This window comes from Chelonia mydas, chromosome 2 (assembly GCF_015237465.2).
Source record: "Chelonia mydas isolate rCheMyd1 chromosome 2, rCheMyd1.pri.v2, whole genome shotgun sequence".
NCBI classification, from domain to species: Eukaryota; Metazoa; Chordata; order Testudines; family Cheloniidae; genus Chelonia; species Chelonia mydas.
In genome coordinates, this window is record NC_057850.1 from 18,209,873 (window position 1) to 18,237,096 (window position 27,224).

Genomic DNA, 27,224 nt, shown 5'->3' on the forward strand with positions numbered 1-27,224 from the left:
CCCTACGGGGCGTTCCATAAGCATAAGGTCTCTTTGAGGTAATACGCTACATTCATTCCAAAGATTCCCTCCAAATTCCACTTAAATCAGGTCATACACCTTCCAGAGAAGTTAGGAAGTTCCATTCTCTGGATGTTTGTCGAGCCTTAGTGTTTTACCTGCAGAGGACAAAACCCTTCAGGAAATCTCCTAGACTATTCTTCTCCTTTGCTGACCATATGAAAGGGCAAGCTACCTCCTCACTGAGACTTCCTAAATGGCTTCAGGTTGCATCCAGCTATACTATGAGTTGGCTGCAATAGCTCCCCCACAGGGTGTCAGAGTCCAATCATCCAGAGCCCAGGTATCCTCAGTGGCATCTCTTCAGGATCTCCTCCTGGAAATCTGTAGAGCAGCAACATGAGACTCTATGCATACATTTACTAGGCATTACATCCTGGCACAAGCGTCTTCAGCAGATGCATCCTTCAGCACAGCGATCCTGAAATCTGTGATACAGCAGAGTTCCTCCTCCTCCTCAGTAAGAACTACTTATGAGCCGCGTAAAGTGGAATACACATAGTGACTATCGCTTGAAGAAGAAATTCTGGTTACTTGCCTTATAGTAACTGGAGTTCTTCAAGATGTGTGGGCCCTATACGTATTCGACTACCCTGCATCTCCTTTGGATCCTTTCCTAAGGTGATTCACAGTACAAAAGGAATTGAAGAGACGTTCAGTCCACACCACCTCATATGCTCTTGTTTCAGAGCATGAGGCGGCAGAGGGTGCAGATGTGAATCAACGAACACTGCTAATGAAAAATCTTCCTGTTTCAGGCACATGCAACACATGTGCACCTAGCATGGAATACACATAGGGTCCCCACTTGAAGAACTCCAGTTACTATAAGGTGAGTAACAAGAATATCTTTCAATCCATTAAGGCTATGTCTGTGCTTGGAGCTGGGGGTGCAGTTCCCATCCTGAGTAGACATAATCGCACTAGCTCTGATTGAACTAGTGTGCTAAAAATAGGAGTGTAGTCATAGTAGCATGGCAAGTGGCAGAATGGGCTAGCCCAAGTACCCACAGGGTCCAGGCAGGTTTGTACTCGGCATGGCTATCCTGTGCAACTGCTACCGCAATTAAAGTATTTTTAGCATGCTAGCTCGATCAGAACTAACACGAGTACATCTGATTGAGATGGGAATTGCACACCCAGTTCCAAATGTAGACATAGCCTACATTGAACTTTAATGCTATGCATTCATTTTGTTATTTGTACTGTACTCTGCTGCTAATAAGAAAAAGGCACTGTATTTTTTTTAAAAAAAGTCTTATTTGAAAATTTGAGACCAATAGCAAATTATGAAAACATGTGCTTTTGTTTTTTCTACAGCTGGCCAAGAATGTAGGAAATAATTGTTTTAATGATATAATGGAAGGGAGTTTACCTAGTCCTTCACCCAAACCCACTCCATCAAGTGATATGTAAGTACATGAACACTTCCCCAGTGTACAGTTGGAATGGAGTATATATGTGTAGATAGGTTTTCCATAATGAGATATATTAAGTATAATCAAGTCAAGGGAGAAGTTAAAAAAAGAAAAAGCTGTCTGAGGATGGCAAAAATTTTTGTTTCATTCCACCTGCCAATCTTGACTGCTAAATTTCTCATTACGGAATTCCAAATCCCTTCTCTGGTCATTATTTCTGTTCAAATTTGCTCTTGAATTTACTTCACAGGCAGTTACAGTGTTCATACGTGATGGGTTGTGTCTCCTTAGAATATGCTACAGTATTTGTTTGGTTTTGTAATTCATGATCATGTGATAAACTCTAATGGAGTCACTAACAATGAATCTTTTCGTATTAATTTATGGATAAATCCAGCCCCATTTTCCTCTGGAGGTCATGCAGAGAAGTTCAGCTCCTGAGGAGTATGGGAGTGGTGGCTTAGTTATTCTGTAAGTGGGCAAGACCAGAGGATCATTGCAGTCAGAGGAAGTAAGGTCCCATAGAACCTATCTCAGCCACTAAACTAAAGTGGTCTTCACAGAGCGCAGCCCACGCTTGTGGCCTAAGGAAGGAATTCCTTTCCACTCCACCAACAGCCCTGCTGGGAACTGGATTTTAACCTTAAAGTGGGATTGTCATACCAGAGAAATCTTGAAAAAAAGGGCATTTCTACAAACAGCAGTAATTGGACAGTAATTTTGTTTTTCCCTTTACTATTATGGAAGATGTTTAGCTTGAAAAAGAGCTTTCTTCTCAACCCTTCTTCTCCTTGATTATGCAGCAAAGTCATAATCCTCTGTTTATAATACAAGTCAATTGCCTTGGAAATAATTGTTGTAAACTCAGTTTTATATCATCAGTTCAGTTACTATAAGGCAAGTAGCTGATGGTCAGAAAGGAGAAAACCCTTGTTTTAAACAAACAGAATCACAGAAATAGTAATGGCAAAAATCTGTTAGACTATCGTTCTATTTCCTGGCCTATATATAAATATATATATATACACACACAGAGAGACACATGAGTTACACACTTTGATTTTGGGAACTCAGTTCAGTTCAGAACTGAAGATGCAGAAGGGAATTTTCATAATATGAAAATACATGAAAGATGCACCAATTTGTTCAATTGGTCTTCATAATTTTTCTTGAAATTGACACAATTGAACAAGTTGATGTATTTTACATGTATTTTCCTATTATGAAAATTGTCTTCTGCATCTTCAGTTTTGAATTAAACTGATTTCCCAAAATCAAAGGCTATACCTCATGTATTATTGAAAAGGCAGGATACTGTAAGATGCTTGTTTACTTCATTTTGGACCTCTTTTTTGCAAATAGTGTGTCACATGCATAGTGATTAAATTATTATATATTAAATGGGGTTATCAGATCTTTTTCTATGCAGTCAGTCCTCACTTTTCAGTTTAAGCAAGCTGAGTTCTGATTTTAAGCCTAAATTATCAGTCCATTTGAGATCCCTTTTGCTCAGAATTCTAGACCAAGTTCTGTTTTTTTTCCCCCCAGGACTGCACGTAAAGAATATATCACTGCTAAGTATGTAGATCATAAGTTTTCTAGAAAGACTTGTGTATCTGCAGCAGCTAAACTGAATGAACTACTCGAGGCTGTCAAATCCAGGGATCTACTTGCACTAATTCAAGTCTATGCAGAGGGGGTAGAGCTAATGGAGCCACTGTTAGAGCCTGGACAGGTAAGCTTATCAGATAAACAATATTGAGTAAGTTAAGAACATTATTTTTGGAAGCCATCAATTAAAATAGTGATATAACTTATAAGTACATGGGAGAATGAAGTTTATTAGAATCGTAGATGAAAAAGATCTTAGCTGATCTGGCTTATCCTCCTGCCAGTGTATTTTCTCTTGCCTTCTCCTGTACAGTTTAAAAGATTTGTTATGAATGTTTGTATATGTGCTCAAAGAACAGTACATTTTAAAAGTCTGAAAGGTAAATAATGTGGTGACCAGATCTGAGTGTTGTATTCAGGGGTATCCACATTTCTCCCTAATCAGTCGTTTTTGATGTGTGTCCTCTTTTTGAGTCCCGCCAACAGGTCACCTTTCTCCACATCAGACACAAACTTTTGGTCTTTACCTTCAAGGCTGTTCACAATTCAGTTTCTTCTTACTTACCTACTTTTTTTTTTATCTGACTGTGTCTCTTGTTGTGAACAGATGCCTCTACTCTGACAACAGGGGCAGCCTCCAACATTCATGTTAAGCACCTTCTTTGCTGCTCCATGTGCACTGAATACCCTCTCTGAATCTTTTCACAAAGTCATTAATCTGTTCTCCTTCAGATCACTTCTCAAAAATCATCTCTTCTGTGATGCTCACAATAAGATACTTAATGATAATGGCTCAGCAGATAGCCTGGTACAGGCCCATCAACATTTTTATTTTATGTGTTTTTTAAAAAAAAACCTTAAAGCCTGTAACTTATGCATATAGCTAGTATGTGCAACTTTGTGTTCCTATTACTGAAGTTGTCAACTCCCAATAGTTGCATTTTGTCCCTATCTAGACTGTAAATTCTTTGGAGCAGGGATTGTCTTTATATGTTTGTAATGTGCCCAGTAGAAAGAGGTCTTGATCCTGACTGCTGCTTCTGGACACTACCAGAAAAGAAATAATAAATAATGATGGCATATTTTCTCTTTCTTTCTATACTATAGTTTAAATGTTAGGGGTGTCTGTTGTTGTGTTCAGAGAGCAGTCTGATAAATACATTATAAAAGACTAGCGAATTGATGACCTGGTCTACATTACAGGCGAAGCTACCCTACACCCTATTAAAATGACACAAAATTCTTCCAAGGTGTATTCCTTTTAAAGCAATAATGCATGCCAGTCTCTGTGTGTGTTGTATACTATGAAACAGTCATTCTGTTTCCTTAAGTGCTGATCATGATACAACATTTCTATTAACATTGTTTTCTTCAATAAGAAAATGACTGATTTTTTTCAGAAGTCCTGAACACTCGCAGCTCCTATCGAATTCAATGAGAGTTGAGTGCTCAGTTCCTTTTGAAAATCAGAATGCTTTGATTCAGATGTCTAAATTTATGCACTCGTATTTAAAAATTTTGGCTTCTGTTATTTTCTTTGTATATCTCACCATTATCAATCATAATCCTTTCACCAGTATCACAATTGTTGTGCAAGTTTTACAGGCATATGGTACAGGCATATCGTTCCCTACCCAGAAGATGCTTACGGTCTAAGGACCCAGTATTACAAGTTCTTATGGGGGAGGAGAACATACTCCTGCTAGAAGGGACTAATTGCAGTTGTTACTAGGAGTAATGGTTACTAGTGTTTTCAGGATTGTGCACAATGGTTAGACCAAACTTGATACAAAAGGAAAGCTGGTTGGAGAGGGTGATGGGAGCAAAAGGAAGGGGATACTACTTCCTGGGAAAAATAGCACCCATAAGGAGTGAGAAACAAAAGCTGTTTGCATCATAGCTTTCATAATAGTTTCTCTATTTAAATATTTAATACAAATATAAGTGATTAAAGTATATTTTAGTAGGAGATTAACCGTGATAATCTTTGCATAGAAGAGAGTCCAAAAGTGTTTAATCTTGTACATTTTTTTCATGTGTTTAGGAGCCAGGTGAAACAGCACTTCATTTAGCAGTCCGGACTGCTGACCAAACCTCCCTTCATCTGGTTGACTTTCTTGTACAAAACTGGTATGGATTGCTCACTTGTTAACCAGAGTAACTTTAATGACAAATTTACCAATTCAAAATCATTCTCATCATTTACATTGCTTTGTACGATGTTTGTTTTTATTAATGATCATACTACTTAGTATATGTTTGATGTTGCATCTGAATAGAATTCCTAACTTGAGTTGACCTTTGTGTTGTAAAGCAATAAAAAAGGGAAAAAGAATAAAAACATGAACATTAGGTACATGAACTATGTAGGGAAAGAGACACTATATGATAGAGTAGGGGAAAAAAGAGAAAACATTGAGGGAACTTTTATGACAAAGGAAAATCAATGCAAATAGATAATATGGAAAAGAGATGGCAAGAAAGCTTCCAAAATTAGGGATAGAATAATTCAAGGAAAGCAAGACAGTGAAAACAAAGGTATAGACATTTTTTCTCTCAGAAAATGAGAAGTAAATGAATAAAAGTAACCTAGGAAAAGATGGACATTTTAATAAACAGTAGGTTTAAAACTATGGAAAATGAAATACAGTAGAACCTCAAAGTTACGAACACTACAGGAATGGAGATTGTTTGTAACTCTGAAACATTCGTAATGCTGAACAAAATGTTATGATCTTTCAAAAGTTTATAACTGAAATTTACTTAATACAGCTTTGAAACTTTACTATGCAGAAGAAAAATACTGCTTTTAACCACATTAATTTAAAAGAAACAAACACAGAAACAGGTTTTTTTGTCTCTGCTGCTTGATTATGTACTTCCAGTTCCAAATGAGGTGTGTGGATGACCGATTGGTTTGTAACTCTGGTGTTCGTAACTCTCAAGTCCTACTGTAGATGGTGTAGCAGTGTTAAGTAGCAAGTTCTCAAACTACCAATGGGATGTTGAGATATTTTATGGTGTAGAGAGGATGTGATGACAGGGGCAAGGAAAACTTAGTGAAAATGACAGGTTTCAGAGTTGCAGCTATGTTAGTCTGTATCCACAAAAAGAAAAGGAGGACTTGTGGCACCTTAGAGACTAACAAATTTATTTGAGCATAAGCTTTTGTGATCTTGGGAGACAGACCAGTTCTTGCTTACAGACAGCCCCCCAACCTGAAGCAAATACTCACCAGCAACCACACAACAGAACCACTAACCCAGGAACCTATCCTTGCAACAAAGCCCATTGCCCGTTGCCAACTGTGTCCACATATCTATTCAGGAGACACCATCATAAGGCCTAATCACATCAGCCACACTATCAGAGGCTCGTTCACCTGCACATCTACCAGTGTGATATATGCCATCAACTGGACAGTCTCTACGTAAAAGAATAAATGGACACAAATCAGACGTCAAGAAGTATAACATTCAAAAACCAGTCGGAGAACACTTCAGTCTCTTTGGTCACTTGATTACAGACCTAAAAGTGGCAATTTTTCAACAAAAAAACTTCAAAAACAGACTCCAACGAGAGACTGCTGAATTGGAATTAATTTGCAAACTGGATTCAATTAACTTAGGCTTGAATAAAGACTGGGAGTGGATGGGTCATTACACAAAGTAAAACTATTTCCCCATGTTTATTCCCCCCCGTTCCTCAGACATTCTTGTCAACTGCTGGAAATGGCCCACCTTGATTATCACTACAAAAGGTTCCCCCCCCCCCCCGCTCTCCTGCTGGTAATAGCTCACCTTACCTGATCACTCTCGTTACAGTGTGTATGTATGGTAACAGCTGTTGTTTCATGTTCTCTGTGTATATAAATCTCCCCACTGTATTTTCCACTGAATGCATCCGATGAAGTGAGCTGTAGCTCACGAAAGCTTATGCTCAAATAAATTTGTTAGTCTCTGAGGTGCCACAAGTCCGCCTTTTCTTTTAGTGAAAATGCACACTCTAAAGGAAATAAAATCAATTCATATACAATGCAGCATGATTATTTCTGATATGAGATTTACAGTGTGTGCAGTGAGCTGACTAAATAGATCTGATGTCACTTTTAATGATTTCCTGTTGAGTGAAGAAAACAAAGAGCTGCTGCTGTCTTGTCAAATTGTGGGTTTTAGCACAGTAGCAGTAATTAAGGGCTAGAAGATGATCAGTAGATTCATCACAGCCTGTTTTTTCTAACACAGCTGATATTTCCTGTTAACCTTCAGAATACAGTCTTAATTATACATGTTTTCCCTTCTCCTTTCCAGTAACTCATGTAGCTACTTCAAACTTTATATAGTCTGTATAAGAGAGGAAACTTAGTCTTGTGGTTAAAGCACAGGACTTGAAGTCAGAAATGGGTTTCATTTCTAGATCTCTCATTGACTTGTTACGTGTCCCTGAGAAAGTCACTCATCGTTTCTGACCCTTCACTTCTCTCATCTGTCAAATGGAATAAATGTTTTTTGCCTACATTAGCAAAAGTGTTTTAAGGGTTAATTTATTAATGATTGCAAAGCACTTTGAGACCATCAATTGGAAAATGCTTTAAAAGTGCAAATTATTATTATTGGTTTTTCAGATGGTTTGATACTTTACACAGTGATTAGTTGAAGTGATTCTGCTTAGTTATGAAATCTTCACTTGACAGTCTTTTATGTCAATGTTCTCATCTATATAGTCAGATTTTTTTTTTGTCAGTTGTCACTCTTTGTCATGTTAAACTCAAAATTGGAGTGCACTTCTCCAACAAAAAGAGCCAGCCACTGGTTCTTTGATATGAACAACACCGGTCAGCCACCTTATATATTTGTCTTCTAATCATTTATAATTTTCTGAGGGCAACTCTACACTATAGCTGTACATCGGCGTAGCTACATCAGTGCAGCTGCGCCGCCGTAGTGCGTCTGGTGAAGATGTGCTATGCCGACGGAAGACTGCTCTCCCATCAGCATAATTACTCCACCTCAGTGAGAAGCAGAAGCTATGCTGGCGGGAGGGTGTCTCCCGCCAGTACAGTGCCGGTGTGCACAGCGCGAAACTTGTGTCGCTCGGGGTGGGGAGTGGGGTGGGAGCGACATAAGTTAGATCGACTTAAGCAGTAGTGTAGATCTGCCCTGAGACTGTTCTTTGATTTTCATAAATATACACATAAAAACTCAAACTTCCAGAAATGGTGAAGAGTATTATCCTGTCATGCTAGTGACACAGTCTCATTGGACACTTTCATTCCAAGTCCCTGTTGTCAGGCAAGGGCTTCCAGCAAAAGAAGAGGACAGCCTCTGAAAGAGGTCTGGTCATTGGTGACTCCTGCTTAATCTTCCTGCTACCTCTAAGATTCATGAGGATGGGGATTGGTTTTCTTACCCCTTCCAATAAGGAAGTTGGAAGCCTTTCTGTTGCTTCATGTTCTGATTATATGGTGGGCCCAACTGCTCTGGCTGTCTGCACCTTTTGGGTGTTAGTGAAGTCCCATTCACCCCAATATGCAGGCAGGAATAGGTGCAAGGATACGGTTGGTCTGCCCACATATTAGATTCCCCATGAAACTAGACACAGCAGTAATAAAAGCTGCTACAGCCCAAAGGCTGACGTGCAGGTTTTTCAGCTTGAGATGAGGATTCTATTCTAGTCATTGTATGGAGCAGACAGTAATAAAAAATGCAACATATGCACAAGGGAGCCAAATTCCAAAAAAAAAAAAATCAGTCTCCTGCCATGTAAAATCTTTAGTGGCTTTACCGTGCATTAATGAAGATTTTCTCTTTTTGACATTGACTCCATAAAGTCCCACTAAGAGAGAGGTAAGCCACCATCAGGCTTAACACTCTCAGATAAAAGTATGTGGGAAGATCACAGGAAAAGAGGGACATATATCAAACCTTGTTTTAAAACAAGATCACCACTTTGGGCAAGGTGACACAAAACTACCAAGAATGGAATGGAATGGTCAAAAAGAAAAAAAAAGAAATGCTGTGACTTTCCAAACTAAACTAAATCTAACAATATGAATAGGGCCCTACCAAATTCACAGTCCATTTTGGTCAATTTCATGGCCAGGGTTTTTTTAAATTAGTCAAAATTTCACTTTTTCAGATGTTTACATCTGAAATTTCATGGTGTTGTAACCCTGGGAGTCCCGATCCAAAAGGCTTTCAGGGTGCGGGGCTCACAAGGCTATTGTAGGGCAGTCATGGGATTACCACCCTTACTTCTGCCCTGCTGCCTTCATAGAATCATAGAATATCAGGGTTGGAAGGAACCTCAGGATGTCATCTAGTCCAACCCCCTGCTCAAAGCAGGACCAATCCCCAACTAAATCATCCCAGCCAGGGCTTTGTCAAGCCTGACCTTAATAACTTCTAAGGAAGGAGATTACACCACCTCCCTGGGTAACGCATTCCAGTGCTTCACCACCCTCCTAGCGAAAAAGTTTTTCCTAATATCCAACCTAAACCTCACCCACTGCAACTTGAGATCATTACTCCTTGTTCTGTCATCTGCTGCCACTGAGAACAGTCTAGATTCATCCTCTTTGGACCCCCTTTCAGGTAGTTGAAAGCAGCTATCAAATCCTCCCAGCTATCAGATCTTCTCTTCTGCAGACTAAACAATCCCAGTTCCCTCAGCCTCTCCTCATAAGTCATGTGTTCCAGTCCCCTAATCATTTCTGTTGCCCTCCACTGGACATTTTCCAATTTTTTCGCATCCTTCTTGTAGTGTGGGGCCCAAAACTGGACACAGTACTCCAGATGAGGCCTCACCAATGTCGAATAGAGGGGAATGATCACGTCCCTCAATCTGCTGGCAATGCCCCTACTTATACATCCCAAAATGCCATTGGCCTTCTTGGCAACAATGGCACACTGTTGACTCATATCCAGGTTCTCGTCCAGTGTAACCCCTCGATCCTTTTCTGCAGAACTGCTGCCGAGCCATTCGGTCCCTAGTCTGTAGCGGTGCATGGGATTCTTCCGTCCTAAGTGCAGGACTCTGCACCTGTCCTTGTTGAACCTCATCAGATTTCTTTTGGCCCAATCCTCTAATTTGTCTAGGGACCTCTGTATCCTATCCCTACCCTCCATCGTATCTACCTCTCCTCCCAGTTTAGTGTCATCTGCAAACAGGATGCAATCCACACCATCCTCCAAATCATTAATGAAGATATTGAACAAAACCGGCCCAAGGACTGACCCTTGGGGCACTCCACTTGATACCGGCTGCCAACTAGACATGGAGCCATTGATCCATGTCTAGTTGGCAGCCGGTATCAAGTGGATCCATTGAGTCCAGCAATCTAGCCAGCTTTCTATCCACCTTTCAGAGCTGGGCAGCCAGAGAGGAAGGCTGCTGGTCGGGTGCCAGCTCTAAAGCCAGCACCACCATCAGCGCAGAAGTGAGGGTTGCAGGTTATGGGGGGTGAGTTACCATATGTCCAGTTTTCCCAGCAGTCTCCTACTCCATTGGGGGCAGGTGACAGCTCAAGGAGCCGCAGCCTCTCCCTACACTGAGGGGAGGTGACAGCTGGAACTGCAGTGCTTCCTGCAGTTGGGGAAGGTTCCTGGAGGTGGGTCTGATCCCCCCCGGGAGCAGCCCCTGCAGGGGAAGAGGAAGTCTCATCCCTCTCCATGCCCGCTAGAACTAACAGCTGGAGCCCTCCGTAGGGTAGGAGCCCTCGGTTGGGTGCCAGATTTCATGAGAGAGATCAGTTTTCACGGTCCATGATGTGTTTTTCACAGCCGTGAATTTTGTAGAGCCCTAAATATAAAGTATTTGTTAAGATACAAAGTTAGATTTGATAGTTTAACATGCCTGAGGAACAGGAGTTGGGTTTGTTGACCACTCTTGGTGGCGAATAGAGAGGAACTTAAGGTACCTGTATAAGGAGCAGGGCACATACCCTTGGGCTTTGGAATGTAGGCACAGAGAAAATATGTATACTATATAACTTTCAGCCACTGTTCAAAAAAGGTTCCAGAGCCATGTGCCTAGGCACACACTCCTACACTATATTTCACTGAAAGCAGTGCAGCCACAGAACAAGAGTTACTGTTAGACAGAAAAGGGAAGTTACTTGTTAAAATACACGTTTTCTTTGCAGAAGTTATGTATGTTGTCATGTATGGTGTCCATAACAAGATACAATATACAGATGACAAATTTGGGACTGAACATGCATATGATTTTTTTCTCTTCTTTTTCTTTACTTTGTTTAGTGGAAACCTGGATAAACAAACTGCTTTGGGGAATACAGTTCTACACTACTGCGGTATATATAATAAACCTGAATGTTTGAAATTGCTTTTGAGAGGCAAACCGACTATTGATGTAGGTAAGCTCGCTAATATGTGATACTTGAAATTTTTCTTCCTAAAATATGAGTTTATGCAGTTTTATTTGTATACCAGTGTGTAAAAACTGATTTACCAAGCAAAAATGAAAATTGTGTTAAGCACGTATCTATGACCCAAACGCCCTACCAAGAAGACAAAGAGGAATTCAGCTAGGAAATAGGCTTTAAATATTTTTATTCAAATATTTTCTTTCGAAGAATTGCAAGTTAATGTATGGTTCCAGAGAGATTTTTACAGCATAATGTATACATAAAATTATTCAGCTTTTTAACTTATTTTATAGTAAACCAAGCTGGAGAGACAGCTCTGGACATAGCAAAGAGAATGAAAGCTACTCAGTGTGAAGAACTGGTAAGAAAAAAACTTTGTTTTTTAAGCACCCGACATCTCAAAACACTGGCAGAATTAAGATAAATCAGAAATTATTAAAATATTTAAAATTAAATAATGTTACAAATTAAAGAAGAGAAGTTTTTTCTTTTTCTAAAGATACTGTCTATGTAGGAGTCTCACTCCTGGATTTCCTGTCCCAAGGCTGGAAACTACCTTGCTTTTAAGTTTTTGTTTGTTTTTGTTTTGTATTCTCTGGGTCTTCTGTAGCTTAGCTTGAGGGTTCTGCCCTCCTGGGTGTGCTGCACCCTCAGAACATTCCAGCCAGCATCTTTATGACTGGTCAGTGAAGAAGCTTGCTTTCTACAACAAATGTTTTATCTACTTTAACCCGCAGAGCTACAGCTCTTACTTTTATAGATCCAGTTTAGGAGCTGTGCATCTTTCTCAGTTCTGGCCTCTTCCCCAGTCTGAGTCATCTTGGCTGCACCTTACTGTATCTCACGGGACACATGTTCTCCCTGTTGGCCTTTCTGCCAGGACCTCAAATCAGGCCAGTAAAATGATGGTGCACATATCAAGACTTGTCAGATCTTGGTCTCCCCTTAGATTTGCTACCAGGAGCACAGATCATATTTGTTGATGGAGTAATTAGACATCTTCATCTTCAGAAATCCTGAAAAGAGCAATGGAAACAACTCAATATTGAGCTCCTAAAGAACAAAGAAACTAAGGGGCAGTGAGTGAAAGTAAGGAAAACTCGCACCCAATGTGGGTTACAGAAGTAAGCTGGAGCAGTGATGATTAAAACTCTTAGACATTTCCTGTAGGGGAGCTCCTTTGCTAAATGCAGTCAGAATGTTCCAGGGGCACCTAAGGGGAGCTCTGATTGGGCAGTGCCATTGCGTAGACCTACTGGTGTCTGAGAGGGCCAGAAGTTTTGGAGCTTGGGGAATTTTCCACTGGACCAGAAACCTAATAATGAGAATTCTGCAAGAATTTTTGGAGAAGCAGAACAACCTGTAAGTAATTTTTCCTTCTTGCTTTTGAAGGAAACTGTTTGGAATCAGAGTAGCAGCTGTGTTAGTCTGTATTCGCAAAAAGAAAAGGAGTACTTGTGGCACCTTAGAGACTAACAAATTTATTTGAGTATAAGCTTTCGTGGGCTACAGCTCACTTCATCGGATGCATTCAGTGGAAAATACAGTGAGGAGATTTATATACATAGAGAACATGAAACAATGGGTGTTCCCATACACACTGTAACCAGAGTGATCACTTAAGGTGAGCTATTACCAGCAGGAGAGCGGAGGGCGGGGGGGACTTTTTGTAGTGATAATCAAGGTGGGCCATTTCCAGCAGTTGACAAGAACGTCTGAGGAACGGTTGGGGTGGGCGGGGATAAACATGGGGAAATAGTTTTACTTTGTGTAATGACACATCCACTCCCAGTCTCTATTCAAGCCTAAGTTAATTGTATCCAGTTTGCAAATTAATTCCAATTCAGCAGTCTCTCGTTGGAGTCTGTTTTTGAAGTCTTTTTGTTGAAGAATTGCCACTTTTAGGTCTGTAATCGAGTGACCAGAGAGATTGAAGTGTTCTCCGACTGGTTTTTGAATGTTATGATTCTTGACGTCTGATTTGTGTCCATTTATTCTTTTACGTAGAAACTGTCGGGTTTGACCAATGTATATGGCAGAGGGGCATTGCTGGCACATGATGGCATATATCACGTTGGTAGATGTGCAGGTGAATGAGCCTCTGATAGTGTGGCTGATGTAATTAGGCCCTATGATGGTGTTGCCTGAATAGATATGTGGACACAGTTGGCAACGGGCTTTGTTGCAAGGATAGGTTCCTGGGTTAATGGTTCTGGTGTGTGGTTGCTGGTGAGTATTTGCTTCAGGTTGGGGGGCTGTCTGTAAGCAAGGACTGGCCTGTCTCCCAAGATCTGTGAGAGTGATGGGTCGTCCTTAGGATAGGTTGTAGATCCTTGATGATGCGTTGGAGAGGTTTTAGTTGGGGGCTGAAGGTGATGGCTAGGGGCGTTGTGTTATTTTCTTTGTTGAGCCTGTCCTGTAGTAGGTGACTTCTGGGTACTCTTCTGGCTCTGTCAATCTGTTTCTTCACTTCAGCAGGTGGGTATTGTAGTTGTAAGAATGCTTGATAGAGATCTCGTAGGTGTTTGTCTCTGTCTGAGGGGTTGGAGCAAATGCAGTTGTATCGTGGAGCTTGGCTGTAGACAATGGATTGTGTGGTGTGGTCTGGATGAAAGCTGGAGGCATGTAGGTAGGAATAGCGGTCAGTAGGTTTCCGGTATAGGGTGGTATTTATGTGACCATTGCTTATTAGCACTGTAGTGCCCAGGAAGTGGATCTCTTGTGTGGACTAGTCCAGGCTGAGATTAATGATGGGATGGAAATTGTTGAAATCATGGTGGAATTCCTCAAGGGCTTCTTTTCCATGGGTCCAGATGATGAAGATGTCATCAATGTAGCGCAAGTAGAGTAGGGGCATTAGGGGACGAGAGCTGAGGAAGCATTGTTCTAAGTCAGCCATAAAAATGGTGGCATACTGTGGGGCCATGCGGGTACCCATAGCAGTGCTACTGATTTGAAGCAAATTTGTCCCCAAATGTGGAATAGTTATGGGTGAGGACAAAGTCACAAAGTTCAGCCATCAGGTTTGCAGTGACATTATCGGGGATACTGTTCCTGACAGCTTGTAGTCCATCTTTGTGTGGAATGTTGGTGTAGAGGGCTTCTACATCCGTAGTGGCCAGGATGGTGTTTTCAGGAAGATCACCGATGGATTGTAGTTTCCTCAGGAAGTCAGTGGTGTCTCGAAGATAGCTGGGAGTGCTGGTAGCGTAGGCCCTGAGGAGGGAGTCTACATAGCCAGACAATCCTGCTGTCAGGGTGCCAATGCCTGAGATGATGGGGCATCCAGGATTTCCAGGTTTATGGATCTTGGGTAGCAGATAGAATACCCCAGGTCGGGGTTCCAGGGGTGTGTCTGTGCGGATTTGTTCTTATGCTTTTTCAGGGAGTTTCTTGAGCAAATGCAGTAGTTTCTTTTGGTAACCCTCAGTGGGATAAGAGGGTAATGGCTTGTAGAAAGTGGTGTTGGAGAGCTGCCTAGCAGCCTCTTGTTCATATTCCGACCTATTCATGATGACGACAGCACCTCCTTTGTCAGCCTTTTTGATTATGATGTCAGAGTTGTTTCTGAGGCTGTGGATGGCATTGTGTTCTGCACGGCTGAGGTTATGGGGCAAGTGATGCTGCTTTTCCACAATTTCAGCCCGTGCACGTCGGCGGAAGCACTCTATGTAGAAGTCCAGTTTGTTGTTTCAACCTTCAGGAGGAGTCCACCCAGAATCCTTCTTTTTGTAGTCTTGGTAGGAAGGTTTCTGTGGGTTAATATGTTGTTCAGAGGTGTGTTGGAAATATTCCTTGAGTCGGAGACGTCGAAAATAGGATTCTAGGTCACCACAGAACTGTATCATGTTCGTGGGGGTGGAGGGGCAGAAGGAGAGGCCCCAAGATAGGACAGATTCTTCTGCTGGGCTAAGAGTATAGTTGGATAGATTAACAATATTGCTGGGTGGGTTAAGGGAACCGCTGTTGTGGCCCCTTGTGGCATGTAGTAGTTTAGATAGTTTAGTGTCCTTTTTCTTTTGTAGAGAAGCAAAGTGTGTGTTGTAAATGGCTTGTCTAGTTTTTGTAAAGTCCAGCCACGAGGAAGTTTGTGTGGAAGGTTGGTTTTTTATGAGAGTATCCAGTTTTGAGAGCTCATTCTTAATCTTTCCCTGTTTGCTGTAGAGGATGTTGATCAGGTGGTTCCGCAGTTTCTTTGAGAACGTGTGGCACAAGCTGTCAGCATAGTAAAAACCTGTGTCAGCTGACTCAGGCTCTTGGGGCTTGAGCTAAGGAACTGTTTAATTGCAGTGTACATGTTTGGGCTTGGGCTGGAGCCTGGTTATAGGACCCTGCGAGGTGAAAGAATCCCAGAGCTCAGACTGCAGCCTGAACCCAAATGTCTTCACCGCAATTAAACAGCCCCTTAACCTGAGCTCAGTGAGCCTGAGTCATCTGATAGATACTACCACTTCTGTTACTCTTAGTGCTCTTTCTAGTACTGCAGACACACTATCCATTAAAAGAAGAGCTACTGCACAACAGAATTGTGAGGACTGGTTGCTAACTTTTTGACTGTGTATACAATGGTTTTGTATAGTTATAAATGTACCTTTTATGAAAATCTTAGCAATAAACCATCAGGTATCCTAACCTGTCGACATGGGACAGTTTGACGGAACTACATTTGCTTATTATTGTAATTGAAATCCTGCAAATACCTACTCAGACTGTCATGGTTAATTAAAAATAAGACTGATCATTTCATGTATTTTTATATTTTTCCATACTGGGGGAGAAAATATTCTCTCTGTCTTTGAAAACTGACAGTGGGACTAAGTTCACAATTGAAAGGAAGTGGCAACACTTAATATCTATGTAAACTATAAAGGAAGTAAAAAGTTATGGTGTCAAAGTATTTGTGTTGATGAAGATAAATTCATGGGTAAACTTTCTTTGGGTAGCTTGGAGCCTTAACTACACAATTTCCATTAGGTTAAATTAAGTGAGATGTCTAAACCCTGTGCAGTGCTTTGTAAATATACAAATTATTATTTATGTTGTTTGGGTCTGACATTGTGTTTGGTGTTGTATGATGCAAGACAGCCTCAACACCAAAGAGCTTACAATATGAAATAAGTGAAAGAACACACGCACAGTGGGAAGTACGAGGCAGTAGATAAGAGGTTTAATTATTCTCCCCCATAATTTCAATAAACTCCTCTTTGAAGGTCAACACAGAAGATATGGGTCTCTGAGTGGGGTTTGAATGAGTCATATAGACTGGCCAGCTGGAGTTCGGAGGACATTCCATGTGTAGGGGGTAGCATGGGGGGAAAATGACAGCTTCATACTGGTCTTAAAAGATGCTCCGATACAATGGTGATGGGGGTCATCTAAGTACATAGACAGGAAAGTATCAGTTTGCAAGTTTACTTTGCTCCTTTCTTCCCACTCTTCCATAGATGAAACCAGAAATGGCACACACAAAAATAACTAGCATTCTCTAATAGTTTGGCCTGAAAAGCTGTGCAGAAAAGGGCAAATTGCTTTTTGGAGGAACTCTCCAGATGTATGCTGCTTTATACAGATATTCTGTTGTGTTCAAAGTATTAGCATGTTTAAGTCAAATACAACTTCCAGGGGTTAATAAGTGCTTTAAAGAAAATTTGATTTAAATGTTTATGTGGATGTTTTTTGTTTCTTGGGCTTTATGATTTTAATTTTGGGGAAGGGAGAAGGGTTTAAAGCTAAGACAGAGTGGCTTTTTGCCATTTGTTCAAGCTCTTAAATATTAAAAAAACATTCTTACTGCACACTTTTTGGAATAGGAAGTAGAGATTGACGAAACAGTAAGCATTTTGATACTGTTACATTTTTGCTTTTCAGCTTTCCCAAGCCAAGGCAGGGAAGCTAAATCCACACGTACACGTAGAATATGAGTGGAACCTTCGACAGGAAGAAATTGATGAAAGTGATGATGATTTAGATGACAAGGTAAAAGTGAATTTTGAATAATTGACATGGGTTTCCAAGAAGTTCTCAAAGTTGGCTAGTTTTGTGGAAATGTAAGAAAATATTTTTAATTTAAATTTAATATGAAATCAATAGTTGCTACTTTGCCAATTGAAACTAATGCTGACATCTTTATCCTGTCCCAGTTTTTCGAGTGATTGCACGTGTCCATTCCACTGCAGGTGCTTCCATGCCTCGTGCACAGTTGTTGGAAAACTTTTTCCCTCAGCAGTACCCATCAGGGTGGCTTGAGTGCCTTCTGTTGCCATGATACGGCATGTTGTGTAATAATGTGGAGCCACCCCCAACGCTCCTCAGTTCCTTCTTACCACCAGTGACAGCTGGAGTGCTCCCAGTCTTGCTATCACAAGTTTATTTCCCTCACTCTTTGTATATAATCTGTTTCTCATTTAGTAGTTAGTTAGATATAGTGTATAGTTCATACTAGTCTTAAGTTTCAGTTTTTAGGTACTTTTGCACCAAATTTGATTCTCAGGCCCAGGACTGGGGCTAGAACCATGCCTCGCTCTCTGTCATTCAAATCCTGCCCGTTGTAAGCCAGACTGATGCTGGTCAGTGACCCACACCTCAGCTGCCTAAAATGTTTGGAGGAGTCCCACATCAGTGACAAGTGTCTCATTTGTAGAGGGTATAAACCTCGCTTTAAAAAAGATAGAGTAGCAAGACCTAAGTGTCTCCTTATGGAAGCGGCACTTCACCGTTCATGGGAGCCATCAGTACATACTGCGCCTCCTGAGATGTCTTCAGCGCTATGTTCTGTGTCTCTGGAACTGAAGAAGAGACAGGTCTTCCAAGGACATGGTACCTCATACAGCAAGACCTTTGGTACTGAGGCCAATTAGAAGCAAGAATTCTGAGAGGGTCACTAAGGAGAAGCATTCCCCAGAGTGTTCCTCTGCTACAAAGGGGGAATATTTGTCAACTCCAGAACCTGTGCCAGGTCTGTCAAGGCCAACCCTTGAAGTTCCAATACGCTGGACTCAAGACCCAATTCCAGTACCAAGAATGCCAGAGGCATATGCTGCTGCCAGAGAATTGTTTAACCTTTCTGTATTGGTGTCCCTGGCAATGCAGGAAGGGTTTCAGCTGATACTGGTGACTGTAGTTCCTGCACCAGCTTCTCAAGACCATGGAGTGGCAATGCCACTTCCAGTACCTAGAAGGCCTGTATATTCCAGGGGAAAGCTATTGTTAATATCCCCAGTACCACCGTCCCCTGGTTCGGCTTACCTGTGCCCTGTCCACATGGGTTCTGCTCCACCATTACCGGGGACTCAGAGTCAGATTTGGAAGTGGGGTCTTTTGTGTCCCATACCAGACAGGAAGTTGACTTTCCATAAGAGCCTTAAAGTCCATGGATGTCACATCAGTCCCAGCAATGGGCACATCGCAACGGGCTATGGCCTGCATAACCATGGGGCCCACCACCATGTCAGTGGCTATTCTGGAAGGTGGGGGTGTCCATCCCCCTGTTAAGACCTCTCCTCACCTGAGTTGACTTCCTCAAGGGTGCACAGAGATCATCAGCACCACAGACAACGGTTTCTGGTGCCCGGAACTGGGAGCGGTACTGAGCAACTAGAAATTGCTCAGACAGCACTTCCACTGCAAGAGGCAGATCAGCCATTCCCTCAGCATTGCCCTGTGTACCAATGATGTGTCTTCTTCCTCATCACCCAATGAGGCTGTAGAGATGGTAAGTGATTCTCCACAACCAGAAGAGAATTACAAGGCTCACTAAGGACTGCTTGCCTCGGTTTTAGACAGTCAAGCGGAAGGGGTCTGTGAAAAATATCACAAGCTAGTGAACATATTAGTATCTGCTGAGCCCTCCAGAGTGGCAATTCCAGTTAATGAAACAATTCTGGAGCCAGTTAAAAAACTTTGGCTGACCCCTTCTTCTCTCCTGCCTATGGCGAAACAGGCAGAATAGAGACACTGTGTCCTTTTTAAGGGTTTTGAACATCTCTGATTTCACTTGCTCCCAGCCTCTTTGGTTGTGGCACTAGCTAATGAGTGGAAGAGGCAGGACACCAAGGGTCAACAGCAAAGAGTAATGAATCAAAGAGGCTGAATTTGTTTGGTTGTAAACTTTATTTGACAGGAGGCCTATTGCTTAGAATTACTAACCAGCAAGCTCTCCTGTGTCACTATGACTTCACCGTATGGGGAGCACTGGGAGCAAAAAACCTATCTGGCTTGACTTAGCTTAATAAGTTTATGGACGGGATGGTCCATACCATACGGGATGGTATGATGAGACTTCCTACAATGGCATGTAGCCGATCTGTGACCGCTAGTAGCAAATATCCCAATGGGGCTATGATGGTATGATGGGAAACTAGATGGTGAGGGCACTGAGATACTACAGAGAGTTCTTTCCCAGTTGTTTGGCTGGTGGGTCTTTCCCACATGCTCAGGATCTAACTGATTGCCATATTTGGGGTCGGGAAGGAATTTTCCCCTGGCAGAGACCCTGGGTTTTTTTAACCTTCCTCTGCAGTATGGGGCACAGGTCACTTTCAGATTTAAACAAGTGTAAAAGGTGGATTCTCTGTAACTTGAAGTCTTTAAATCATGATTTGAAGACTTCAGTAACTCAGCCAGAGGTTATGGGTCTATTACAGGAGTGGGTGAGTGAGGTTCTGTGGCCTGCAGTGTGCAGAAGGTCAGAGTAGATGATCATGGTCGTTTCTTCTGGCCTTAAAGTCTGTGAGTCTATAAAACATCACAACGTTTAAAGACAGCTACTGGAGGACTCCAGGCAGTTCACTCTTATGATAGAGAAGTGTAAGTTGGTGGCAAAGACAGCTCTTCAGGATTGCTTGGATGTGGTGGACTCAGCAGTTCAATGCATGGTATCTGCCACGTCTGTAAGGAGGTGTTCATAGCTGCAGTCTTCCGGTCTCTCTCCTGAAGTACAGCACATCATCCAGGATTTGCCATGTGATGGTCTGTCCCACTTTTTGGAAAAGATGGATGATACGCTGTGTAACCTAAATGATTCCAGGACAACACTGAAGTCACTTGGAATCTACATGCTGGTGACAAAGAGGAAACAGTTCTGGCCCCATCAGGCTCACAGATATCAGAATTTTATACCTTGGCACCAAGACCTGCCAAGAAAGAGAGGCAGGAATTACAGGAGACGACAGCCCCCCTTGTCATCTGTGACAAGCAGCGGCCCAGTTTAAATATGCATTTTCAAGGGTTTGTCAAAGGCAGCATACCAGTACTTACAAACCAATTTGTTCCTACCCTATCTTTGCCAGTCCTTCATGCTTGGACTCACACCACATCTTATTGGTGGGTCCTTAGCATAATGGATCTGGGCTATTCCCTGCATTCGTTTCCAACTCCACTTCTCTTCCCATCCCTCTTCAGGGACTACTCACAAGACCATTCATCAGCGGGAGGTCCAATCTCTCCTTCTAGTGGAAGCCACAGAGAGAGTTCCTCAGGGAAAAATGTTTTTATTCCCACTCTTTCCTTATTCCCAAATCAAAAGGTTGTCTCATTTCTGTTTTAGACCTAAGAGAGTTAAACAAGTACCTGAAGAAAATAAAGTTCCATATCGTTACCCTAGCTTCCATCATTTCTTCCCTGGAACAGGGCAAATGGTATGCTGCTCTTGACTTTCAGGATGCCTACATCCAGAGAGCAATCTGTCCAGACCATGGGAAGTTTCTCAGGTTTGTAGTGAATGGGACACTATCAATTCACGGTACTTCCATTCGGCCTGTCAGCAGCCTCTTATGTTTTCACAAAGCACATAGTACCGGTGGCTACATATCTGAGGAGATTGGGAATCCGTGTGTTCCCCTGCCTGCACAACTGGCTGGTGAGAGGCCAGTCCGAGTCTCAAGTGCTGTCCAGTGTGGCCATCATTCAGTCCACCTTCAATACACTGGGGCTCGTACTCAGTCTGGACAAACAAATTCTAAAATCTGTGCAGAGAATAGAGTTTACCAGGACACTCCTGGATGCTACAAAAACCAGAATGTTTCTTGCCCCATTCAAGGTTCCAAACACTCCGAGACCACGTTGGATCTAAAAGCACATCCTGTTACCACAGTGCACATTTGCCCCAAACTTTTGGGGCACGAGGCAGCATATGTACATACCTATGTAGTACAGCATGACAGACTACTGCTCAGGAGGCTTCAGGGATGGGTAGCATCAATGTATGTCCCCTTTCAACATCGTCTAAACAGAGCGATTCACGTTCCAGAGGAAATTTTGTCCTCTCTGAGGTGGTGGACAGACCCTTGGAACGTTTGCATGGGAGTTCCCTTTGTTTCTCCGCAACTAAATCTCATTTTAGTCATAAATGCCTCGTCCCTGTATTGTGGTGTACACGTTGGAATCGTGCAAACTTAATGCTTTTGGTTGTCACAGAATCTGAGGACTCATATAAACTTCAGGGATCTATGTGCTATCCATCTAGTCTACTTGGCCTTCCATCCGTGTATTCTGGGAAAATATCTGCTAGTTTTAATAGACAACACAGCAACTATGTTTTATGTAATCAGACAGGGAGTGGTACATTTGTCCCAAATGTACAAGGAGGCAGTTCTACTTTGGGAATTCTGCGTAACCAATTCCATTCACCGCTAAGCTGCATAACTTCCAGGAGAACAGAACATGTTGGCAGATCACCTAAGCTGGTCTTTGCTCACCACACGTGGTCATTACATCGAGACATTGCCAGGTCCATCTTCCGGCTGTGGGGGAACTCCCCAAATGGACCTGTTTGCAGCAAAGGCCAACAGAAAGTGCCATCAGTTCTGTTCCCACGGGGGTCACAGCTCAGGGTCTTTGACAGACACTTTCTGCCTTTCCTCTGATACTATTTGTACTCAGAGCCCTGTTCAAGGCCAAGCAGGATCATGCTTGCCTCGCTGACAGCACCAGCTTGGTCTTGGCAACATTGATTCTCGACCCTGCTAGTGTTGTTAGCGAGGCCACTTCTACATCTTCCATTGAATTTACATGTGATTTCTCAAGACCCTGGCTGTCTGCTCCACCTCAAACTACAGGCCTTCCACTTGACAATATGGATGCTTCGTGGCTAGCACAGTGGAAATAGTTGCTCAAAAGATGTTCAGGAAGTGCTTTTGAATTGCCGAAAGCCTTCAACTAGACATACTTACCTGGCCAAATTAAAATGTTTTTCTATGTGGTCTCAACAGAAAAGTCTCTCTCCAGTGCAGGCTTCCATTAGCCATGTTTTGAATTGTCTGTTGCTCCTAAAACATCAAGGTCTGACAGTTCCACTAAAATACATTTGTCAACAATTTCAGTATTCCATCCCTCCAGTGGGTAATAGATTGCTTTTTTTCCAATCCCATAACTATCCGGTTTCTGAAAGGTTGGACAGATTATACCCTCAGGTTCAAGAAGCTGTTTCCTCATGAGATCTCAACATCATGCTAACAAAATTAATGGGACCTCCCTTTGAACCTCTTGTGACTTGCTTCCGACTCCATCTCTCCATGAAAATGGTGTTTCTGATTGTGATTACCTCAGCAAGGAGAGTGGGTGAATTGAGAGCCTTGGTTTGAGAACCTCCTTATTCGGTTTTCCATAAGGATAAAGTTTACCTCCACCCTGACCCAAAATTCTTGACAAAGGTGGTTTCCAATTTCCACATTAACCAAGCAATTTATTTGTCAACTTTTTTCCTGAAGTTTCACAAGCATACACATCAGCAGAAGCTTCATTTACTGGATCTGAGGATGTGATTAGCCATCTACTTGACTGCATCAGACTCTTTAGATTCTCAGCCCAGTTATTTGTCACAGTTGCAGACAGTGAAAGATAAATTGGCTACACTCAGAAGATTTCCTCCTGGATTTCGTCTTGCGTTCGTTTTGCTACCACTTAGCTAATGTCAATGGCTCAATCAACTAGAGTGCAAGCAGCTTTAGCAGCTTTCCTAGCACAAATAGCTATTTGAGACATTTACAAAGCAGCAACCTGGTCATCAGTTCACACCTTTGCTGCTCATTATTTAGTTGGGGATTGGTCCTGCTTTGAGCAGGGGGTTGGACTAGATGACCTCCTGAGGTCCCTTCCAACCCTGATATTCTATGATTATACCATTTCCCATCAGTCCAGGAATCATGCCAGTTTTGGGACGGTTGTTGTACAGTCATTCAGATAGACTCCAAGCTCGCCTTCACGTTAATCTGCTTGTGAGTCACCTACAGCAGAATTAACATGTGCAATCACGCAAAGAAAGGGAAAAAAGGTTACCTACCTTTCTGTAACTTGTTCTTTGAGATATGTAGCACATGTCCCTTCGACGACTCGCCCTCCTTCCCCTCTCTGTCGGAATCTATCCGATAAGAAGTAATTGGCAGGGAGTGGCTCTGTGGTGACAGAGGGTGCTTGAGCCACCCGACGAGTACTGCAGTTCTGACAACTGTGTAGTAGGCACGCACATGTCTTCAGTAGAATGGATATGTGAAACACACCTCGAAGAGCAGGTGTGGTAGGTAGGTATGGAAAGGTAGGTAACCATTTCTCCTTTGATTAAAATGTCTATTCATAGATGTTAAAATATGCCCATTGAAGACCGGACATATCTTTAATGTAAAATGCATGTATGCCATTTGAAAAAAAAGTTGCACATTTTTACTTTCAGCTTTAATTATAGCTGCCAGAAGAAAATGAATTTAATTAAATCAATATAGTTGTCCTTTTTATGGTGATTTTTTCCCTCTAAATTGAGATAGGTTAGGTTTTTTTTAATTCATAAGATGCACTTTTTGTGTTAAATACACTTTCTACAAATCCATAATTTGTTTTTACTTGTTGCATCAACAGCCCTGTCTGTTTTTCAAGAACTGTGTTGCACAGTTCTGGAAAAAGGAGTCATGAAAGAACCAAATTCAGGGCAAAAGGAAGGATGTCCTAGTGGTTAGAGTGATTGCCTGGGTCTTGGGAGACCAGGTTTCAATTCCGTGCTCTCCCACAGGCTTCCTGTGTGACCTTAGCCAAGTCACTTAATTGCTCTGAGTGCTCTTTCCCCATCTGTAAAATGGGGATAACGGTACTTCCGTACCTCACACAGATATGAGGAAAAATACACTAAAAATATTGGAAGTTGCCCCATTATTACCAAAAATGGGGACCTTAGGGATCTTCAAAATAGAAAATGACACATATGTTGGGAAAAGAAAATATAGCATCTTGTAAATGGCTACTGCAGTAAGCATGCCAGACTTGTTTGCCTGAAAAGTTATTCCTTTATTTCTCTATGCATTTATAATTCATTCTAGCATCACATGTAATTTTAAATTAATATCCTGGCCCCATTGGTAGCCTTCCCCCTTGATTTCAGTTGGGCCAGGATTTTAAGTGCAATTCAAACTGAAGGTTTACTGTTACCTCCTAAATAATATTTTGTTAAAAACCAAGTGAGGTGAATAGCATAACTGTACAGCAGTACATATATAGTTTTCAGTGCCAGTAATCTAATTACAACTTGTAAATTTTAATCTGCTAAAGCCACAGCCATTAATTTATGTGAGAGGAGTGGGAGTTTCACGAATGAGGATACCTTAAGGGGATGAGCTCAAGTTATCTAACCAATCAGCAAGGAAGCCATATTGGTATCTATGTATATGTATATCAGGAACTAGTTCTGTTGTAATCATACATATATTTTTTCTGTATTTAATCATACACACACACACGCCCTTCCTGTATATATACACAGTGGCTTTCACATTTTGTATAGTATTGTAAAAAAGATGACAAAGCTGAGAATTGCAGGACTCCAAAATGTGTATATGATGACTATATTGGCCCTCCTATACTAAATCTGTGCAATAATGTAATTTTTCTCTGTTTTCATAGCCTAGTCCTATAAAGAAAGAACGTTCTCCAAGACCCCAGAGCTTTTGCCACTCTTCCAGTCTTTCCCCCCAAGACAAAATGACTCTGCCTGGATTTAGCACTCCTAGAGACAAACAAAGACTGTCCTACGGAGCCTTTACAAATCAGATTTTTGTCTCTACAAGCACAGATTCTCCAGCTTCTCCAACAGCAGATGCTCCTCCTCTCCCTCCTAGAAATGCTGGCAAAGGTAAGTCTGTTCGCAAAAATTTAATGGAAACCAAAAATTATTGTTCAATGCTTATCATAATCAACCTGAACACTTTGTGTTCTTCCAAGATTTAGTGTGCTTTTCCTTCACTTTGTATAATGCTTTTTAATCTAATGAAGTTCACATGCTGAAAGCTTGCATTTTACAGTGCTGAAATGAAAAGTTTACAGAAGATTTGTATTTAAGTTGCATCCGACATGAATTATTAAGAATAACAAATACGTATTACAATTCTGTTTTCAAAAAAGCAGCTAATTCATTCTATATAGAAATAATTCTGCTCATGTTATGCTTGTTATTTAAAGCCATTATTTTAACAGTACACACTAGACATAAACCCAAACCAAAATCTCAAATCTGAGCCCTTTGAACATCTTGGTAACTAATGAGCGGTGCTTCAGGTTACAATGCTATGCAGCTTCTGGCAGAGAAGACAGCCAGACCATGAGTAGGCTGGTGAGGTCCCCACTTATCATACTAGGCTCCCCACATGTAGAGCTGCTAGAATGGCTCTGCTGAGCACTAATGCGGGGGAAGGGAAGGTCCTAAGCACTCCACCAGGTGTCCAGCAAACCGCATATTCACTGAAAAACTGAGCAAGAGGCCCCAGGTCTTCACTGAGTGAAACAACCGCTTGGTTTTGTAGGATTAGGATTATCCATGAAGAAGAATTAAGGGTTTGTGCTAAAATTGTGTAATCATCACCATGTGCACTTAACGTAAAGCCATGAGATACTTAATGTTGCCTTTTTTGTGATGAAATAATAAATATTATAATAGTGTTTAAAAGGGAAGAGAATCTCTTACAACTATATTAGTCCTGAAGATTTTTTTCACACCTGATGTATTGTTGCTGTAATAGGTGTTAATAGTTTGTTAATCCATTTATACCATACTCATAACATTATGATTTGGAGTGGGCTATTCATCTATGGAATATAATTGTTAGTTTTCTATAATGCACTGAAGTCTAATCTTGAAGCTTTGCTACCATCAAATTTTCTTCTTTTTTCTCTCCTGCAGCTTATACAGAGCCAAACTGTTTTTATTTATTTATTTTGAATTTGATTTGTTTTTAAACTAGACTTATGTAAAATGTGCTTAGTGGCTAACAGCATAACATGAGGCTAAAAGCCTTAAGTGAATTTGCCCCCTTGCGTTACAAAGCTGTTACATAACTATTTGCATTTCATTTTCTTGGCTCTTATGTTAGTTTAAAGTTTCAAAAGGAATAAAGAAAAGATCTCATTAAAATGTACAGCGTGACACTGGACGCAGTAGTCTCTGTTTGCTTTATAGAACAACAGTTGCATGATTCAGATACCATGCTTGGGAAATACTGTTCCAAAGGCAGCATTAGTCATGTATTGGTGATTTTAGTGTTTCCTGGGTTGTTGGTTTTTTTTTAATATAGGAAAGTTGCCAATTGACTGCCTAACTAGCCTTGCTGTTCTGTTACACAGCTTCTGTCTTCATCCATTACTCATGGGCTAATGCGCCCCCTCCTGTGGCATTCGGAGGTGGTCCAGTGTTGTTGCTGGAGGCTCCAGGACTAAGTTTCGCTCTTCAGCTAAGGCCACCAGATTTTCTGCCTCTGGTGATGGAGCAAGCTGGTAGT

At 41.5% G+C, this 27,224-nt stretch overlaps 1 protein-coding gene across 7 annotated transcripts in view; it reads left to right on the forward strand.

Annotated features, from left to right (window-relative positions):
- ASAP1 (ArfGAP with SH3 domain, ankyrin repeat and PH domain 1) overlaps nt 1-27,224 on the forward strand; it is a 372,441-nt gene that overhangs the window by 306,677 nt on the left and 38,540 nt on the right. For all 7 annotated transcript variants that reach the window (XM_043539090.1, XM_037892008.2, XM_043539091.1 and 4 more), the window contains 7 exons: nt 1,381-1,472; nt 3,027-3,213; nt 5,134-5,219; nt 11,348-11,463; nt 11,769-11,836; nt 17,344-17,451; nt 25,357-25,585. In XM_043539090.1, coding sequence (XP_043395025.1) covers nt 1,381-1,472; nt 3,027-3,213; nt 5,134-5,219; nt 11,348-11,463; nt 11,769-11,836; nt 17,344-17,451; nt 25,357-25,585 — 886 coding nt within the window. The remainder of the gene's footprint in view (nt 1-1,380; nt 1,473-3,026; nt 3,214-5,133; nt 5,220-11,347; nt 11,464-11,768; nt 11,837-17,343; nt 17,452-25,356; nt 25,586-27,224) is intronic.